At 40.1% G+C, this 20,808-nt stretch overlaps 1 protein-coding gene across 1 annotated transcript in view; it reads right to left on the reverse strand.

Moving 5' to 3' along the window:
* The window catches only part of PLPPR5 (phospholipid phosphatase related 5), a 252,420-nt gene that overhangs the window by 31,879 nt on the left and 199,733 nt on the right, over positions 1-20,808 (reverse strand). The window contains exon 14 of the mRNA XM_087730605.1: positions 5,923-6,024. Coding sequence (XP_087586731.1) covers positions 5,923-6,024 — 102 coding nt within the window. The remainder of the gene's footprint in view (positions 1-5,922; positions 6,025-20,808) is intronic.

The raw sequence follows: 20,808 nt of genomic DNA on the forward strand, positions 1-20,808 counted from the left end.
GAGAAATCTCAGCCACCAATCTCTGCCACAGACTTCAACCGAACCCTGAAAGGCACTGCTAAGTAGGCTACAGCATATACAAATACAAAGATGGTAAACTACTAGCTGCCTTTGAAAATGAATTTATGTCTCTCCTTGCCCACAGATGGAGCTTTCCTTGTGGTATTTCTCCTCACAGTTCTCCTTCATGGTTCATGAAAGCGTTTCCGAACAGGGTAAACATGAGGCAAATTTCATGCTCAAAAAACAGTCTGGACACAGTTTATGCATCTATCATTCTTGTAAAAGTTGTCTAAGGACCTTGGTAACAATATCCTCCAAGCTAGCAAGCCCAGACCACCGTCCAGCACTGCGTCGCTGGGTACTGAGTGCCTGGCCCCACGACAGCCGGCCTCTTTAGCCACTAGTGGTTTTGCCCAGTGGCTACCTTGGATTGGCTATTTTAGTGGTGCACAGCAACTCTATACTGAATTGAAGAACAGGGAGTGAAAACTCTATCAGTCTGTTGGTGGCATGGAGTAAATGAAGCCAGGCAGATTATGTTTGGAGGTTAGCCAGAATACAAAATGTACTACAGATCTTCTCATCCAAACGGCCAAGATCTTGGACTACAACTCGGACTAAACTCCATTTAGAAAAGGAAACAATACATAGCTACAAGCTTATATCTGCACCAAAGGTGACCTCTACCACACCATTTTTGAAGAACAGAGGAAGAGAAGTATGGGCTCAGATCTTATTTTTGCTGTTGTCTGAAAACCTCCTGCTTCTTTGATACTAGCTGAGACACGAAGACCAGGAGAACAGAGAAATGGAAACAAGAGTAATGCTCACTTGTAGCAGCTGCTTCTTTGCTGCTGAAAAGAGCAAGTTTCCCAAGGAGTGCATTCCCCAGGGCAATGAGCAGTTTTTAATTAGAGTCAGGGAAGACCAGCCAAGGGACCAGGCCCTTTTCGATCAAAACTAATCCATAAGAAACAAATTGGCTGTTTTGGCTGAAAAACTAGGCAAACTGCAAGGTGTTCTAATTACTTGGGTGACCACATGGGTCAACATCCAGCAAGCCAAAATCACCTGCTGTTTTTATAAAACATTTAAGCATCTCATGAGCAAGCATATATTTGAGGTTTTTTCCAATTGTTTTAGGACTGTGTCAGGTGAAAGAAATAAGAACGCAGGAAAACAGAACAACTATTAAATGGTATTTTTGTTTTGAGGAAAATATGGCTTGAAGTGTTTCCTCTACGTTTAGTCTTTGCCAGGAGTACCTAGAAAATCAACATAAAGGAGAAATGCATTATTTTTTAAAGTTTCAAGAAAATTCAATGTGTCTCCAGCAATTTTTACTGTCTCCCACTAATTCTCAAGGGTTTACTTATCTGCCAGCTCAAGCCAAGGTCTTCTGTTGGCAGGATCTGGCACTTCTACTCCCCAAGCTTTGGTTCATTAGGCTAACTCTGAGGCCAGGTACTAAAGGATGCACAACACAACTATTACAGATTAAAAAAATTTAAAACTCCCTCAGTTCCTTCAAACTGAACTTTCCCTTCTCTGGAGTCTCCCAAGTGCTTCAGAAATATCCATGGGCTGGGCAGGTGTAGCAGGGAACAGGTGACTACGCTAGGATGAAAAAAAGGTCTCTTACCATGATTTTGCTTTTAGATACCACAATGACCAATTGCTTTAATAGATGACGAGTGTGAATCCTCCTATAGCACCTTCTCATTGCTACAGAGTCCTGTAAGGCAGAGTACCTTATCTGATAAATGGAGCCCTACGTCATGACTCAAAAATGCTGTTAGCACTCGCACAGCTGTAGAACTACTTTCCTCATGTCCTCTCAGCCTCTGCCTGACAAATCCTTCGCCTAGACCTCTCCAGAAATAAACGAGCAGCGAGAAACATCAGGACCCTAACACCTAAAGTCAAACTAAATTGCCTGTTCGTTTATCTAGAAGCCTCTCAACTGCTGTAATTAGAAACTGTAATGTTATTACCAAGAGTGGCAGTTTCTATTGCTAAGGTTGCAAATTGAGTGATTTGGTTGTAATCTCTCTTTGCAGGAGCATGGGTGTGCGATAAGGGCATCAGCGAATGATGGATTCAGTAGCCATCACCTCCAGCTCCTAAGCTGCTCTTTATCTAGCTGATATCCAAAGTCCTGGCTGCATACCCGCATTCAGCAAAAGTCCACTTGATTGCGCATAGTGATCATGATGAGCTCCATTCAGGGAACAGCAAGTCAGAAAACAAATCCCTGTTACATAAATATAGTCTGTAAATATAGTCAATTTATACTTTCGTACACTGATCATAAACTGCAATTTCCTGCAGGGGATGGCACAGCAAAAGGCTTAGTCTCAGAAAAAAGGCAGAAATCAATTTGGAATTTCTTTGTGTATACATGGTTTCTTTGATAAAATATTTGGAAAGCTCCGTTTTCGGTGGAGATTTTTTTGTAATTTTTCATCTGATATGCTTAATTACTTCAGTAAGCAAATTTTCCCCTTCAGAATCTTAATATCTAAATAGCTCTTAAAATCTTCAGCTAAATTTCTTTCTCTCCTCTGGTTTTTGTTTCCACGCCTTCCCCGTTTCACAGTATTCTTAATTTTAAGTCATAAGCAGCACAGTTCAGCAGCATAAAAGAAAAATGCTCATACACCCTAGCCTGTTCTTCCATGTTCACAGGCTGGCTGGAGCATCTCAGCGCTACGTCCACTGTTCCAGGTCTGCAGATACTATGCTCAGCAGTGGGATCCCAAATGTGTCCCAGACAGATAAAAGTGTCTCTAGAAGATTATGGATGACATTTAAAGGGCCCATTCGGGATGAATGCTCCATTTGATGAGGTGTCTTGCAGACCCAGATACAGACAATTCATAGTGCAAAGAATCTACAGTCTAGTAGATACAAATCACGTCACACTTGTAGCCAGATATGTAGCAAGAAGGCAAATACAGTCATAAACAGCGCTACTTCTGTTGCATATTGGTCTTTGTTAGAATAGAACCAAAGTCAAAGGGACTAACAGTAGTGGGGCAGTCACCAGAGGAAGCGAATAGAGACAAGGAAAGAGAGTCAATTTTGTGTTGCTTCCTGGTAAAAACATGGTCAGTCGTTATCTGAAGGATGGATATGAAAACAGATGAGGCGATGTTTGCACTGACATATCAGCATGTTGCATGCTTGCATGAAGAGGTAGACAACAGAAACTGAGAAAGTGTCAGGGAGCCTGTGTGTTTCTGGCATTACTTATTCCGCTTTGACCCTGCTGATACAGAAACAGAAGTGTACAGGCAAAACAGCAAAATGCATCTGTTATTGTGACAACAGCACTGAAGAGGAGTACAGGGCTCCAAAAGGACCACACCTGCCTGTGACAGAGCTTCCTCAGTCTCATGAGTGACTGTGCCAGGAGAGCCACGAGGACACTGCTGCCTGGACCAGGAGGTCTCTCCCTCGTTTTGGGAAGTCTCACATTTCTCCTTGCCTGTACCTCTGCACTGAAACCAGCACTCACGTCCAATAACGCACAAAATGGCAGAACGTCATAGTTCCACCACTGCCACAGGAGCCCAGGTGTTGAAAAGTGCAAGGCAAAGCTGTCTCTTTGTCTATGATATATTCTAAGCCAAATGCTAAACTGCAAACCAACACCAAACAATGAGGAAGACGACATGCTTAAACACCGCTGAAGTGTAAAACTCAGCAGAGAGGAATAGCACTGAAGGGAAATGGAAAATTTTTAAAGCTAGATTAATGTATGCTGCAAAGCTCTTTATGCCATCTGGTAATAAGAGCAATAAAAGATCAATATGGAAGAGTGAATAAGTCCAAAAAGTAATCAAGAATAAGAAACTGGCATATGAAAGAAAGATGGCATCTGTTACAGAGAATGAATGGAAATCACATCTATCTCATACTCAAGGAATAATGATGGACTGAAAGCCTATTCTGATAACACACTGTCCTGGAAAAGGGCTATGTCAGGATGTCTTAAAGCCTCTGGGAGACACAGCTGATAAATTCACATGATAATTCCACTCTCCATCTGGCAGGTGAAAGAGCCTTTCCCTGTTCCAGGGCTAACCACTGATCTACGCGAGCTTGCGGCCTCCTGTCACAACCAGGTCTGTCAGGACAAACACCACCAACATAACAATACAAATGTGCAAATACTCATCAGCAACTAAGACCATGGCCTGGTTTCCCACAGTTTGCTGTCCTGCCAAAGACATGTGGTATCCTTTTACCCCAGTAGGAGGGAGCATGGCTGTGTATCTCAGCTCTAGCTGCACAACAGCAGTGACAGGGGAAGCTGCAGCTCGCCTGTGTCCTCCTCGCAGCTAATACAAAAGCTGTGTTTGAAACCCTGCTAATGGCCTGTGAGTGCAGGCTGGCGTGAGGGCGAGAGCAGAGGCGAGATGTGCAGGAGAGGAGGTACTGGACTCCCGTTAGGTGGCCTACATTGGAGGTCTAATTCAAAGCCTGATCAGGGTGGGGTATAAGATTCAGAAAGGGGACCTCTCAAAGCAGGCGGACCCAAGGTGGCTGAAGGGGAGTGACGATGATCAGGATTCTCCTGTTGTCTCCTGTACATCTTTTGTTGGCGATTTTCTTTGAGCAGCTCCACACAAGAAGCTTGCTTTGGAAAGGTCCATTTGTCATATCTGGAGTGCTGTTCCCAAATACCACATGTATTTCAAAGAATTAACAAACATATGGTCTAATTTGTAAATGATAAAAAGATACAAAACCAGCCTCCCACCCCCCGCTATGTCTCCTATTTAAATCTGGAACAAGTGCCCTGACTCCTACCAGGAGTTACACAAACCAGAATAGAGCAGAGCAGTATCTAGTCCTTTCTTGACCAATTTTCTTTTCTGCTGTGTTGCAGAAGGCATGATACACACAGTCCTGCACATCTTTGCTTTCTGATTAGTTTGTGACTCATCACAAATTCAGGCCATATTTGTGCCTCTAAACATGACTGTCAGACCACTGTCTGTAGGATCTGCAACGCTGTGAATTAATCTAGTATGATCTGTTTGCTTTACCAGCTGTATAGAAAATTCTCATCCACTGTCTATAAAATCATTGCACGTTATATCCTTTGAAATTCCACTTGTATTCAGATTTAAGCCATTAGCTTAGATGATCTCACTCACGTTTATTATCAAATTTTCCTCATCCCTCCATTTTTTCTGAAACAATCTCATTTTCTGCTGTTGCTCCACTCCCATTAAAATAATTGGTACCTCATCACATTTTTCTACTTTCATATTCATATGTGCACCTGAAAAATCCATTTTATGCTGGCAAAGGCCTAAGTCCAACTACAATTGCTGGTTATTACACAGTGTGACACAGCAATATGTAACATCTAATGAGAAAGACAAACACGAGAAGCAGAGTGAAAAAGTGAAGACAGAGCACAGAGCCATATAACAAAAGGAGTGGGTATACTAAAGGCCAGTGAAGATGAAGAGGAAAGTTTTAGCACTGTTCTCTTTTGTGTTGACATATATGTTTCTCAGCAATCTTCCTCCCAACTGAAACCACAACCATAGTGAAGTCAGTGGTACGTTTGGAAATCAAATCACACACTTGAGATCAAGCAGGTCATAAAGAGCCTTGTAGGTGACCAAAACCTTGTGGTATCTCCCACCGCAGTGCTCAAGACTTGTAGAAGCTGGCTCTTCCATTGAGCCTGTAGAGGTGACCCTTCCCCTCAACTATGAGAAACCTTTAGTTTCAGGTTTATAGCAGTATAGAGGTAGAACTTGAGTTTACAATCCCAATTTTCAAAAGAAATGACGTCCATGAGAGAGATTTTCTTCACCTCCACATGCAGATCACCAGATTCCTGAAGAAAAATTCCATTTTATTCATTAAAAAATGCAGAATACAGCCTTTTACCTTAAATATGCAGGGCAGGCAGGTCATCAGGCAGGAAATAAAAAGCAGCAGCATAGTGTCCAATGCCATGGGAGCACCGACTTCTCTTAATCTGACAAAGAACTGAAGATCAAACATCTCGTGATTATCTGTTTTTCTAAGCAAAATGGTAATTGACTGAAACCTATACATTATAAGCAGGCAACATTCCCATAGGAGACCCAGGATGACAGAATCCTGTCATACGATCAGCTGACATCAAGTCCCTACTTATTTGGTTTCTTTCCTAAAAAGACTGAGCGTGGGAAAGCTCTCACCCTCCATTGACAATATATAGTTTGTTTAGTCTTTCTATTCCCCCTCTTCTGCACTGGTGTTCACTGTCTTTGAGTGTGATTCCATAGAATAAACATAACACAAAACCAAGGGCATTCTGTGTTTCTTTCTGGAAGACTATATGCTCCAAGACTACATCCTTATAATGTTTTCTCTAATTGCTCAGAAAAAAACTGGTATTAATCTCAAAAAAGATCTATCACCTTGTCTTGACAGCAATGCAAAGTATTGCCAAAAGGCAAGGGTCTTGTTTTATTCCTGGTGTTTCCTACTAGGATTAGCTTCAAGTCCCCTGTCTTCAATGAGAGCCAAAGGGGCTTTTCTTTTGTTTTCCTAAATAAGCACTTCATTCTCATCACATCAAACTTATTTTTAGAACATTTGAGTAGAATATCTTTAAGTTGTCAGTTGCTACTGTATAAATAGAGGTTGCTAAGGAAGGAACAGTAGCTGCTTCCTTAAGCAACAGTAGCAAAAGAGGATGAAACAGCAGATGATTTCTTAGCAGAAACAGCAGACTAAGAGCAGCAGTTCTCTTCTACTGCAGTATTTAAAAGATGTAGAAATGCCATCCACTAAAGTATTGATATTTTAAGTAAGAAAAATAAAGCAAATCTACCTCAAATTGGCACATTTGGTAAAGAGTGTAAGAAGTAATTTCCCCTGCTTCTGAAATTCATCCCCTTCTCCTTTTGTAGCTCTTTAGTTTTTCTTTTACAGTTGTAGACATGTTTACTCTCTTTTTTAGGGTCATTTGCCTACTTCCAAGCAATCCTAGGAATTCACAACTCAAGGATCTCACATTCAGAGCCACATTAAAGATTGCCAGCAAGTCTACAAGTTCCCTGTAGCTGCAGAGAGTATGCATTTAGGTATAACATTGTTATTTAGGGAGAGATTTGTCAGAAAAAGGGTTTGGTTTCTTATTTTTAGTTAGTTATTTAGATCTGAACGTTGTCAGATGAGACCACTGGTGCAAAGAAAACTCTTTACTGGGGCTTCTACTGAAACCCCCATCTTAGAGGATGGATTCAGTAATTTCACAGTTGGACATTACCATTGTGCCCATTCTTAATCACTTTCAGAGCACAACAGCAGCCCTCTGCACCCAGTCCACTAACGAAGCCACTAGCAGCTGCATAATTTAGAAATGATTATTCTGCTGATGTGATCACTTCAGGAAACTGGCTGCCACATGCTGTTCTGGCTGTAGTCACTAGGGGAAGATATTACAACAGTAGAGCTCCTCTGGGAAAAAAAAAGGCTTAGGACTTGTCCACACAGGGGACAATTCAGGACGGTTTATCTGAATTAGCTAGAGATTTGCTGTGGATTAGTTTGAATCATATAAAACCTCTGGGTGTATACTTTTATTCAGAATTAAATTATCCTAATTCAATTAGATTAACTTCCACATGTTTTACATAGCTAATGATAACAGACCAAGAGCAGAAGACATGTAAGGGTATCTAAAATGGACTGCTGATGAACACAGCCACTCTCCCCTTATGCCTCACGAATATCACATCCCACAGGAGAATGTAGTATCAAGAGCGGACAACTGGAATGGAAGAAACTGAGTTCAAGGACATGACAGGCACAGAACTGGATGTCACGATCATCATCAGAAAATAAGTAGCTGGAGCCTGGACACTAGCCGGTTATATTGTTTCCAGCTAGAATGACCATCAAATGCCTGGATCATGAGATCCTTTTAGGCAAGCGGCAAGTATGCATCTTTCAAGCTAGCCTTAATGACGGCTATCTTACCACCAACTTGTCTGGGATAGTGCTCATCAGATACTGGAGACAGGTTTCATACAGGATAGGCTGTGCTTCCTAGGATTCTCTACAGCAAGCTCCAGTATTGAGCAGCACCTAATCCTCTGTGTTGGAAATGGACTGGGGCTTCATGATGAGGGAAATACAGGCAGTTTAGTATCAAAAGCAAACCTATTAGAGTTGTACCTTGGCATGGCAACTCAGGGAGTGCTGAGGAAACAACCAGGCTTGTCACACTAGGGCTACCAGTTCCCACCCTGACAGGAGTATTTCTGAGGTGTTCACAGTTTCCTCTTCCCAGAACACCAGGTCAAGCCTGCAAACCCTAAGGAGCTTTTTCCGCCACCCTCACACAGGAAAGGATGACAAAAAGGCAACACACTGTTTTAGTGGAAAGGCCCTGGTGGCCAATAGCAAGAGTAAAGCTTGCACAACCCTAGGCATGCAGCGGAGGTTCGAGTGGGCAGACAGACCGCAAAGCTTTCCTTTACCTTCCTTTGCGGAAGCCCCTGAAAACCAAAAGGCCTAGAAAGTGGAGAGAAGGACAAAAGCTGAAGCCATGATAGGTCCCCATTCATTTGGCTTTCCACTTGTCCAAGTGAGAACCAGGCAGCCGCTGGCTCCAGCTGCAGTCATGCTTGTAGTACACTTTGGGGTGAGGCCGTGGTATCTTGCCTGATCTGTCCAGTTTTGCAAAGGTACTTGAGGGGAGATGAAAAGTGCTGGTGTACAGCAGGAAAGTCTGGTGCGTTGGGGTTGAGTCAGCTGTCGGAGGCAGAGCCTGGTGAAAATGCTCTTGGTGTCCTTGGAGGGAGGTGCTGCAGGGCTGAGAGGTCTGGAGGTCTGCTTGCCCTTCTGCCTGCAAATGCTCCTGAGTGTCCCCAAGGCCAAGGCTATGCAGATGGCCAGGGATGTATTTGATCAAAACAGACTCAGGTTATCTGCTCCTAAAATGCAATGCACTCTGCTTTCTGCATGGCAAGCCTCAGAAATACCAAAATTAGACTTCAGAAGAGTATAAAAAGCTCCCTGCTAACATAATGTGCAAATGGACTGTCGCACTCACTGTGATCTTGGACAGCAACAAAATTAGAAGGCAACAGCAAACAGCAAGGAAAATTGCAGCTGAAAAATACCAACATTATCCTCTTTTAATTCATATTGTTAAAATGAACATTTTTAAAAGCTGAAGAGATGTGAGCCCAGATGCTATCGCTGTATGTCTTATGCAGTTCACGATTACGAACAAACAGCAGATTACATATAAGGGAATCTAAAATGGTACGGATACGAGCCCAGCTGGTGTCCCCATATGCCTTATGAATTCCATTTTTAGGAACAGCATATAGCATTAGAGATGCTTCTTAAACATCTTATTTATAAATAGAGTGGAGCTGTTTCACTGAAGTACACACGGAAAAGGTCCACAATGATCATAAAAACACCTGCATTCAAAACCACTGAAATGGTTCAACCGTTGTGTTTTTATCAGGAGCCACTCTGCACCAGAATATTCCCTGCGTGAGGGATGATGCTTGTTTGTCACAGGCTCCTCACTGGAATTTTTTTAAAAACAACCACCAAAAAGCCATTTTAGTCAGAAAATGCCAACTTACTTTTGTTTTGGCAAACTGTTCCTACTGAAAGCTTTTTCAGGTCCAGAATGGAAGAGCGAAGGCCCAAGCTCCAGGGCAGTGGAGAGGTACAGATGTGGGAGAGGTAAATTCTTGCCACTTCTGAAAATCGAGCAAAGTAGGGTCTGGAGCTTGGCTGGTACACATCCTGGGGAGAGTCCTTCACCAACAGGCTGTGGACTCTTCTGCAATACAGCTCTTCCTCTCCTGCTTTTCAATTTCACCAGAACCACTTCTAAAGGAAGGTAGTTAACTGTGGGGATTCCTGGTTAATTGTGAAAGCATATCACCAAATGCAGTTGACTTAAAATCATCATTTAATTATATGTATACTATCAACCAAAATATATCTAGAGCAGGTATCTAAAAAAAAAAATACACTACATATGAATGAAAAATTATTTTATTTAAAAATACATTATACAGCAGAGTGTCTCTCTTTTTGTTTTCTCACTGCTGGTTCACAGAGATAATATGATAAATTTAACCCAAATATTTGACTGGGAAAGATCCTGAGAGAGAAAGAGACCAGTTACAAGCTGATGATATACAGTACACTGAAAGAGTCATCTCTTTTAACATAAAAGAATCTCTTGGTAATCTTATAAATCAGATATAAAAAATGCAGGTTTGCTACCATGCAAAAATGAGTGAAGATTTCATTTAAATCTGCACACAGAGAAATCATTAGTACCTTGGACCCTAAATAGCTAGACTAAGAGAAAGGTAAGTGTGCCTAACATGGTGTTACAAACTTTGGACCTACTACAATTTTGTAAACACGGTTGATAGTCTAATAAAGGTGGATTTTCAATCACCTAAGTAATGTTGTTGTAGCTAAGGGCTCTATTCTAGGACTTTTCTCCCGACCGCTATGTTTCTTTATTCTCTAATTCTCAGCTTAACACAATGACTTTGTGAGATATGCTCTATTGCACTCAAAGATGACTTGGCCTTGCTCTGTTTGCCAAGCACTATTTAGGTAGTTGCATTTTAGTGAAATCAGAGGTTAAAATAAGAAGATAAAAGCAGGTGTTACCTGGATGACTATATGGGAATGCATTAAAATTCATCATAGAAAATATATACCTGATTCTATAGCCTTATGTTTCAAGCATCTTCTAACAATGATTAATGCACAGGAAATACACCGAATTATGGACAATTTAAGGCCTAGAATGTTCAACAGCCTGCACTGAACATTACTATTCTCAATGTGTCTATAGCGTACCAGCTATTGCCAGAGGAAAACTTTCTGGCAGGTGTTAAGAGCATCTTCAGCATCTACAACATTCAGATCCATTTGGTGCTCAATTTTTATAGGACAACTTCACTATGAATAGTCAGCAAGGCTCTCTTTTGAAGGGGAGGCTCAATTTGATTATTCACAGCGCTAACACAGATATGATAACATTGCCTGATGTTGAAGAAAAATCATCAACACCACACAGACTGACAGAGGATTTTTTTTTTGCAAGAATATGGCCCTGAAACACAAACAGAGATAGAAAGATTTGCAGAGAGAAAGTCTGCCTGTCCTGGTCACTTAGGCTGAAGAAAATTAACGAAGCCATTTTGTTTTTTCCATGAGTGATCCAACATGAAAATGGAGAGTAGAAACTCATATGCACTTTTCCTCACTAAGCCAGTGACCCTCTTCTTATCTTAGCACCCATTCTCCCAGCATAATATCAGGGTGTACAACAAATATGAGAAGATGCAGGCTTCATTGAATAATTTGTTTCAATGATTTATGAATAGCACGGCTTCCCATCAGATATGCTGAGCTAAGAATGGAGCCCTTAACCTTTCATAGGATATCATTAGTAATAAAGAATATATCAATGATCAAACTTCCTATATTATTTTCATTTCTTTTAACCTAGATACATATATATCATCCAAGACATTCAAGAACTACAAAACAACAATTCAACTACAATTATGTCAGGAAAATATCCAAATAAATAAACTTTTAATTATGATACAATACTTATTACAGTAAAAATTGGCATTTTTTTTTCTCTTCAAAAGCAGAAGCACCAGTCTTACATATAACATACTGTTTGAATGATATCCTACATGGAATACAGCGTAATACAATGTGCAAACAGCATTTTCATACAGAACATAATATTCGTCTAGTTTTTATACACTGAAATTGCCTCAAATGGAAACAAGTTCATGCTGAATTAAAAATGTGGATTTTAAAAATCAAAGTCAAATCAAAATATGAAGTACTGTTGGAATAGGTACATGAACCATTAAAAACAATGAGAAGCCAAAATAGAGGGTGTTGTCAGATAAATATAATTAGTGCTCAGTTTGTCCCATTCCATCAAAAAGTAAACAGTTAATATTTTTGCTAGAAAGTAAAGTGACGTTCTAATATTTAAGAATTCTTCAAAATGTTGGTGTCATTTTAATGATGTAAAAATCAAGTCAGAGATAGGACTTCTAAAAATTTCTTATTTTTGATACACTGCAATTATCGAGTGTGGGCTGTGAAAAGAGATGAAGTCCAATGGAGTGAATATACATCAGCGTCAACATCATGTGACTTCTGCAAAGGCCGTGATGTGGTTCTACGAGTTAAAGGAAAAACAAACAGATAAAAACCCAGAAACCACACAGATAGACATCAGTCGCCATTGTGAAAATTTTTGCCTCTTGTGCTTTAGGGACAGCCTTATGTTTGGAGACTATTGCAGGATGAGGCAAACAAAACTGGTTTTCACTGCAGTGCTCTCACTCACTCCCATAGCAATTCTTTGTTAACCACTGAAAGACTGGATATGTAAGTGTGCTGAACAAAGTAATTAGGTGTGATGGCTCTACAATATTTTAGGTTTAGATGTTTTTTTTTTTTAAATTAAGTAACAATGTGAATAATTAACTGTACTTTTATTTCTACCTTATTCATAATTTAAAGCAAAATTCCTAGAAGTTAAAATGAAGTTTCTGACAGATTATAATATTCTATTTCAGCGTTAATACAATTTTAATGTTGCATTTTTTAAAAGATTAATTGCTCCCCATGAGCTCAATGGCACAGAATCAAGTAGCGAAATGCTACAACAAAATTGCATTCAGCAGTTGAGAACTCATATTCAAATTTTCTTTTTCAGATTCACTACAGTGTCCTCTTCATTTGCAATGCTATTCTTCTCTTTCCTTCAATGGGATGATTCTTACAAACACAAAGATGTGTATCAGAATGTAAATATACCATGTGTGACTCTACACAGTAAAACTGCAGCATCCCAAAGAGCTTTGCTAATTTTTCATGCTCTAACCTAAGCAAGTGCTTCTGCAAACATTTGGTAGGTGAAGACTCAACTGCACAGTCACGTGCAGGATCCAAAGGAATTGTACGTTCCCTTTAGGAACACAGTACCCTTGAGTGCCACCATTTTTTATAAAACATGCAAGGTGTAAAATTAATAAAGGGAATCTTGATGTTAAGCCACATGTTTGTTCCCCAGCACAAAAATGCACAGAGGCAAATAATACCATACAAAGCACTGCAGATTTCTCTCATCACCTGCCCTTCTGGAGCAGACCAAAGTCAGAAGGGAGGAGGTGTAAGCTGAAGAGGAGGGGGCACACAGATAACTCATGGAGAGTGTGATAGACCTCCCTTTTTTTTTGCTTAAGGGAAGTTCTAAATCCTTCAAAACATCCCTTATCATATACCATAGAAAGTGCTGGAGAGAAACAGTGGCCACCACACAAGTTTATATTTCTCAGTTCTTTGAACTGTCTGGATATTTGTCTACCAGCCTGTGGGGGGGGGGAGGCAGGCAGGCATCTTTGATTTTCACATTACAGAAAGGAATTTAGAATTACCCTGATGGGAGCACAGGAGAGCTGCCTCTTATTCCCCGCTCTCCAAACAAGGCTGGCAGCTTTGCTCCCTCTCTCACTGTGCCATAACTGCGCTGTGTCCAGGAGGAGGAGCTCTCTTCCCCCTCCCCTATAATATGCATTTTAGCTCTAGCAATGTTCTTGCTGTATTTTACGACAGCTTTCATAAGAGAACACCACTGAATAGTAAAGCACCTATGTACATTCTTCTCCAAAATGGAATATATTTTAAATAAACAACAACTAAACCATAGCCAGCAGATCTTTTAAAAAGGATTAGAAAATAAAGAATCAGTGTGCAACTTTCTGTGAAAATGTTTTCAGTAAACAATATTAGCAAATGTTGTTTCCAGTTTTTGATTCTGCAGAAAAAAAGCAAAATTAGATTTCCTAACTAGAAAATAAAACATTAACATTTCAAAGCATTTTAGTTGGCTGGCCATCTTCTGCTTTCATTACAGGAAAGACGATACACTGGGCAACCTCAATGACTCTGGAGTTGCCGTGAGGCTATTATGACATTTTCTTCACAGTATTTACTTTATTTTTCCTTATTTAGACCTGAAAATTATCCTGTCAACTTAAACTAGCATCGGTCTAAAATTACTCACTTTGTTGATAAGTAAGATGGTTTAAAAATGAGGAATTAGAGGAAAAAAAAAATCCTGTTTTTTTTATTCTAATCAATTCTTTCAAGTCCTGCTACACGCTGTCCCTTTCTCTAAGCGACACACATTTGTCTGTGATGCAGAGAACCAAATGCTCTTTCATGTGCCGTTAATTCAGAACTGGATAACTATTACTTAGGAAAGGAGAACGTGGTTCAGACTCCTGCCAGCTATATTTCCAAAATGAGCAGGTTGCCATCCTTGGAAGGACATGCAGAGCATGGGATATAATAAGACAGAAAAAAATCCCCCTTCCTCAATAAACGCTCGGAGAGAACTGCTAAGCTACCGATCGTGGAGCTATTGATTTGGACCCTAGCGAAGACTTGTCAATTCATTTCCGATGGACTCAGCAGGGTGATGCATAACTAGGTCAAAATTAATCACTTGCTGGTGGCAAGAATCACTGATACAGATTCATGCAACTGTCTGGGTATTCATGCTTTTTTGTATGCTATCGTCTCAGGCAAGACTACAAATAAGCCTTGCTGAGACTCTTTACAGAAAAAAAATAAACAAACAGCATCGCTCTTGAATAACTGCATTTCAACTCTCTGACTATGCTCTTTTACTTCTGCTTAGATTTACTGTGACAAAGTTCAGCATGAGATACTAATCACCGCCAGCAAACAGATTCACACAGATGCAGGAGACAAGCAAAAAATCATGCACAAGACCTCGGCTTCTCCAACTCCATGGGAAATGATTTTCCCTACGGTACCCAAAAGAATTAGAATATGCTGAGAGTCTGCTCAACGGCAGCAGTTTCACAGACAGGCACACCAGCTTCTGTATTATTCATTCTAAATTGACAGTATCAGCTTGGTGTCAGCACCACGTGAACAAATCATGCTTCATAACTGTGAAGCACACCACTAACAGAAAAATGAAAGCTAAAGGCTAAGCCTTGAGTGCAGGTTTCTAGGGGGAAATGATCCATACCTGTATATCTTCTGTTAAGATTTTCATTAAGTTCTGTTTATAAGAGATTCTACAATGTTAAAGCATTGAAAAAAAATCCATCACTACTTTTTTGTGGTTTGCAGTTTTCAGTATATATATTAAATATTTTTTACTTGAAATTCTTTTGTTATGCTCTCATGAATCCAGTTAGAAATATACAAGAATAGTCATAATCCTAAAAAAGATTTTTCCATTTTTGAAAACAGGAATTTGAAAAATTGTTCGTAGTCCTTAACACAGTGGAGTTTGTTAAATACTAATGTAGTAGTTCAGTCAAATGATAATTTACCATACAATAATAATAATGTTATCATACAATTCTCTGGGTCAGCAAAGTATCTTTCATGCTTTTACTGGACGAATCACATTTTTAGAGAAAAGAATGAATTCAAGTGAAATTCCCCACTGAAAACATTGCAGACCTGCACAGAACGCTGCTGCCACACTGCATCTGCCTTGGCATCACTTCCACACACACACATTCATGTGCGCTCTTGCGCACATATGTTTATTGCCTTATATGAAGATGGTCAAAGCGGTCCATTCCTGACATCCAGGAGAAGAACCTAATGAGGCGTGCTTTGAGGGAGTTTCGTTGCAAAGGATCTTCTTGATTGTTACTAATACCTTGATTCTGTAACACCTACAACACGTATATTTGAGGAGGTTACGCTGAATATATTGTTCCATTTCCTGTGTTTAAGTATTATTTTATTTGAACATTAGACGTGGTGATCACAGTTTGCATTCAAACAGAAATAATTCTTGTACAGTCCCCCAGAAGTAGGTTTAAGCAGAAGAGTAGGACATGAATGCAAATTCACATGCTTGACATCATTGAAACAAAATTGCTCGTTGCTTTTATAAGCTGCCTCTCCTGGGTATGTTTCTGTGTGTGAAACAATGTTGTATTACATCTCCTTTAATATACTGTATTATCAAGAGAGAACCATTACGATAACAGAAATCTGAAAACCTGCCTATAAGCTAATGTCAGCACACGGACTCCAGTCAAGCCATCCTGGAGATACACATACATGTACTAAAACACTGTATGGATACTTATGCACACTTTTGGATGCCAAGCACAACGGTATTTGGATACTTCTCAACTGAAATATTTTGAAGCAACAGAAATAGACACAAACCCTCTCCCCCATTTGCCCATAGTGTGATGAGCTAAAACATCTTTGTGTTTTAGCCTGTGAGCAAAGCAACAGGCCAATGGTCTCCCCAGAGAGCCCCAGGGACCAGACTGGACTCCCTAGGCCATGCCGCATGTACGCAAGTGCACGTACCAATGAAAGACTTCTTAGTACCAAAATGCTTAAGACCAAGGAAAAGGCATTAACACTGAGAATTAAAATTAAAAATACCCTTTTCTGACACTGTGAAGATGCTGTGCTATGTCTTGTGAATAATCAAGATGGAGTAAATAGAAAAACCATTACACCTTAAAATCACAAGAGGAAAGCTTCCCCGGTCTTAAAATACTAACAGAATCCATCGCAATATCTATACTTATTATTGTTAAAATGTTTTATCACCACCATTACCTTTGGCACACAGACAACAGAACAAGAATTATAGTGTCAAACTCAAGATTTTTGAGACAATTAACCCTGACAGTCACTAGCAACTGGTATGACAGGCAACAAGAATGTCACATATTGTGAGAGGAATTCCAAATACTTCTCACCATTAAAACTCAGAAATGGCTGTGTCAGAGGGAGAGCAAGAGACCCTAAACTATCTGTTTCTAGTTCACAGTCATGCTGGAGAGTCAGTCCTATGGGTGGAGTATAAGAAACCTCATTGTAACAAGGAACAGTGACTGTGTTTGGGAACATGGTTGGGCATTGCTGACAGAAGTAGCACTATGAAGGAATGTCAAGCAGAGACTTTGGGGATAAATGCAGCTTAGCGGTCAAACAGAGCACTGCAAAGAACCCACTGTGCAAACAGGTAATATTGAACAGCTACAGAAAGCACTGAAGATCAGACACAGTAATCATGCCATAGGAGATGAAGCACAGTGCCTCTCCTAACCCAACCCTTCCTTCTAAAACCTCTTACCTCAGTATTCTATGTACTGCCTCAATTAGTCCTAAAATGCTCCATGTTCCCTTTGTATTTGATTTTTTCAAAGCTAGAATACTTATTTAAAAAAAAAAAAAAAAAAAAAAAAAAAAAAAGGGCTAGCAGAGTCAGCAGCTCCTACAAGAGGTTTAAGGGCCCTCTGTAAGCCCTGGCCAATTTCAGGTGACTTTAGCATGAAATAATGTCAGTCTCCCCTGAAAGAGAAAGAAATAGTTTGTGACTGCACTGGATGAAGCTGAGCTTTAAACTCTTCAGGTACCACTCAGAATATCCCTATTTCCCAGTAACTCTTGCAAAAGAACAGGAGTCTCTAACCTTGACTGTGGTAGGAAGAGAGCCTCCTCTCTGTAGGAGAGTGCCAGCTAACTGAAACACGAGTTGTCTTATAAGAGATGAAGAAGGTCAGAGACAGGAGAGAAAAAGGAGCAGATGGGTGAGTGATGAGGTTTCTTGGCTTTCATTCTTTTCATTAATTCTGAGGATGAATGTAGTTAAGGTAAAAGCAATAAGCCTGCATTGCTGAGCCAGCCCTGGCAAGGATTCTTCAAGGAGACACTCTGCAACTATGGCTTATTTGAGTACATGAGAAGTGGGTACCCATGCAGAACAGCTTAATCATCTGCGTGCACCACAATTAAACAGAAGTATCATGCAAACAGTGATCTACCCTTATCATTAACCAGCAGCAGCTCAATCCAAAATATTACAAGTACACATACTCCTATTTAAGTACACTTCAAATGTATCTCTTGACCTCCACCAGAACTCAGACAGTGGCAGCGCAGAGAGCATGCCAAGCATACCGAGAGCATTCATTCTCCAGCAGGAAAAAGCACTGGAATAGCAAGTAGGAGATCTGGAAACACAAAAATAAGGTGCTTCCAGGTCTGTGTGATGCATCACGTGCTTATTCATTTATGGGTGAATTTATAACAAAATTGCAATGAGCGAGGTCCCATCTGGTAGGCATTTCTAATGAAGTCATTCCTTAAGACAGCATCTTTGAATAGCTCACTCCAGATACCCATATAGTTGTTATTTTTAGATACTGATGACAGAGTTGCATTGCTTCATGCTAGCACTGCCTTAGCCCATGATAACTTCAGTCAGTCAGAATTTGTGCTACTCTTAGTAGCTGATTTCTGACAGTAAGCTGTCTTTAGTACTGGCACAGGAGCTTGCAGACTGAGAATAAAGAAAAACAGATTTAAAATAAGCCAAATGTAAATGTATGTGCATTCAGAATATGGAACTGGAACAGCCCTAACCGAAATGTAGTGAAAAGTAACTTGCGCATGGCTGAAGTAGGCAAAGGCAAGTAGCACACAAGTTATTTAGCAAGGGAGTTATTAAGAAGGGAGTTAAAAAGCAAAGACTAAGTTAATAATTCCTGTAGTGATGGTAGTTAATTGAGATGACTCAATTTAGATCTTAATTCCACATAAGTATTATTCTTAGTGCCTTTTATTTAACAGGGTCTGGCTTCTATCTAAAACTTTAGACTAAACATAAAAAAAAAAAAAAATCCACAAAAACTCAACACCTAAAGCACTCACATGTAACTTTTTCAACAATTATTTGCTAATTCAAATTTAAACTTTCTGAGAGTGGAAACAGAAAAAATAACAAAGTCTCCCCATTATCATCCTCCCATGTCATCCACTCTGTCTGGAACGCAGAAAGGCTTTGCAACATAGACAAAGATGAACCCATACACCAAGATCTCACCAAGTGCAACACCCTGCAGACAGTCCCCAATTTAATTATCTAGAGAGAAGTTCCATGACAGAAAACAGCTACCCTCTCCTGCCACAGGCATATGGGTTCAGAAGGAAAGAAGCTCGTTCATGTAACAGGGTCCTGGGCAGTTCACAAATGACAGAAGTCACCCTCAAGCAGAGCAAACATTATTCCTGCCACCACCCTTCCACACTCTCCCATAGCTTTCCCCACAACATCTCAATCTTGCCTAAGCCAAGTCTCAGGAAAAGAACATTGTTCATCGTGAGCAAGAGGCTGTCAAACCAGGTAGAAACACTATGTTAACACGAGGTCTTTATCCCCAGAGAAAAATTAAAAATTTCAACAGCCCGAGTATGTACATTTATTACCTATGATGGCTTTTGAGCTGCAGAAATGGCTTCTATTGCAGGAGAGCCTAGCATATAAATAAGACATGCTCTTATTAATGTGGTATGTCCTAGACCAACTGACATCTTGTTTTGTTTTGACATTTTACAGAAAGTTTACTGAATGGATTATTTTGAAGATATACATTCACCATCTAAATGCTTGTTCAAGCAAATGAGACTCTGACCTCCTTATGACAAGATATCAGCAGAAGTAGCTAAGACACATGGTTCAAAAAGGCATGTTAGATGATTCTGAAAAGAAATCTTCTTTCCCTTCAAGGGAAGGAATAACAAACCCAGGGCTAGCAGCAATTCTTACTAAAGGACAACTTCCACCACTTCCAAGTGACTAAGACAGACTAGGAAGTGGTTTAAAACATTTCTCCTCATGTTTAATATTAAAAAAATATCAGGAGTAATTTGGATGTAAAAGAATGCCATAGAAATATACTTTTGGTGCCCTATCCAGTGTAGAATTGTTTACTGTCTTCAAACTTCGGCATAACACAAGAGATTTTAACAAATAATGACAGATAAAGTCATTAGAAAAAGCAGAATTGCTTTCAAACTTTGCATTAGTAGTTCAAACTTTCGCCCTGGTAAAAATGCCTAAAATGTTTTCTTTATATGGTTATGCTATCTATTTCAGTGCTTGCTTGCTCATAAAATTGTTCAGACATAATCTTACTTAACACTTACATAGTACAACATCATCTTCAAAAAACATAAATTTTTATTACAGGAAACTAAAATAAATTTTAAACACTATGCAATACTTACTCATGCAAAAAGTCTTGGCATACCCAGGAGACTATCACTAGCATGTCCTAGTCCAAAATCCCATCTGCTTTGGCAAGAGATCATGGCTTTTCTGCAATTACTGTATGACCCATGCTACTCTCTATTATTGTCACGTTCATTAAGATGTTTGCCCTGCTAGTGCAAATGTTTCCAAGCGGGTGCCCTGTCCTGGGGCTAGCACGTGCCTGATAAGAGCCCCACAGCTGATCCACAAGGGACTGCATCCGATGCTCTACACTAGCCTGAGGACATACCCCAAAGAACTAGGATAAATGCCATTCATACCTGAATTTCATAACCCCTTGGGCTCAGGGGTTAGATTTTCTTTCTAAGCGCTTCAAGCTCTGTGGACTCTCAGCCAAAGCGTTAATCAAACTTACTTGAGGAACACAAGGAAAGAGGGCTTCAGATCTACTGAGCCTGACTCCACGGACTTAGCAGTGGCTATAGCAGTAAACTGGACCGATACGTAACGATTGTTCTTGGAGGTGACATGAAGAGTCTCCCAAGGAGTGTCTCTGAATTAATTCTTCCCTTCTTTCTCCTTCACAGCCATGTCTCCTTACTTTAAATCTGATTACCTTGGCACTCTTGTCAAGATAGTTTGGGATCATCCTTCCAGGA

Source organism: Nipponia nippon, unplaced genomic scaffold, assembly GCF_047370975.1.
Source record: "Nipponia nippon isolate SJK-2023a ecotype South Korea unplaced genomic scaffold, ASM4737097v1 scaffold_5, whole genome shotgun sequence".
NCBI lineage: Eukaryota > Metazoa > Chordata > Aves > Pelecaniformes > Threskiornithidae > Nipponia > Nipponia nippon.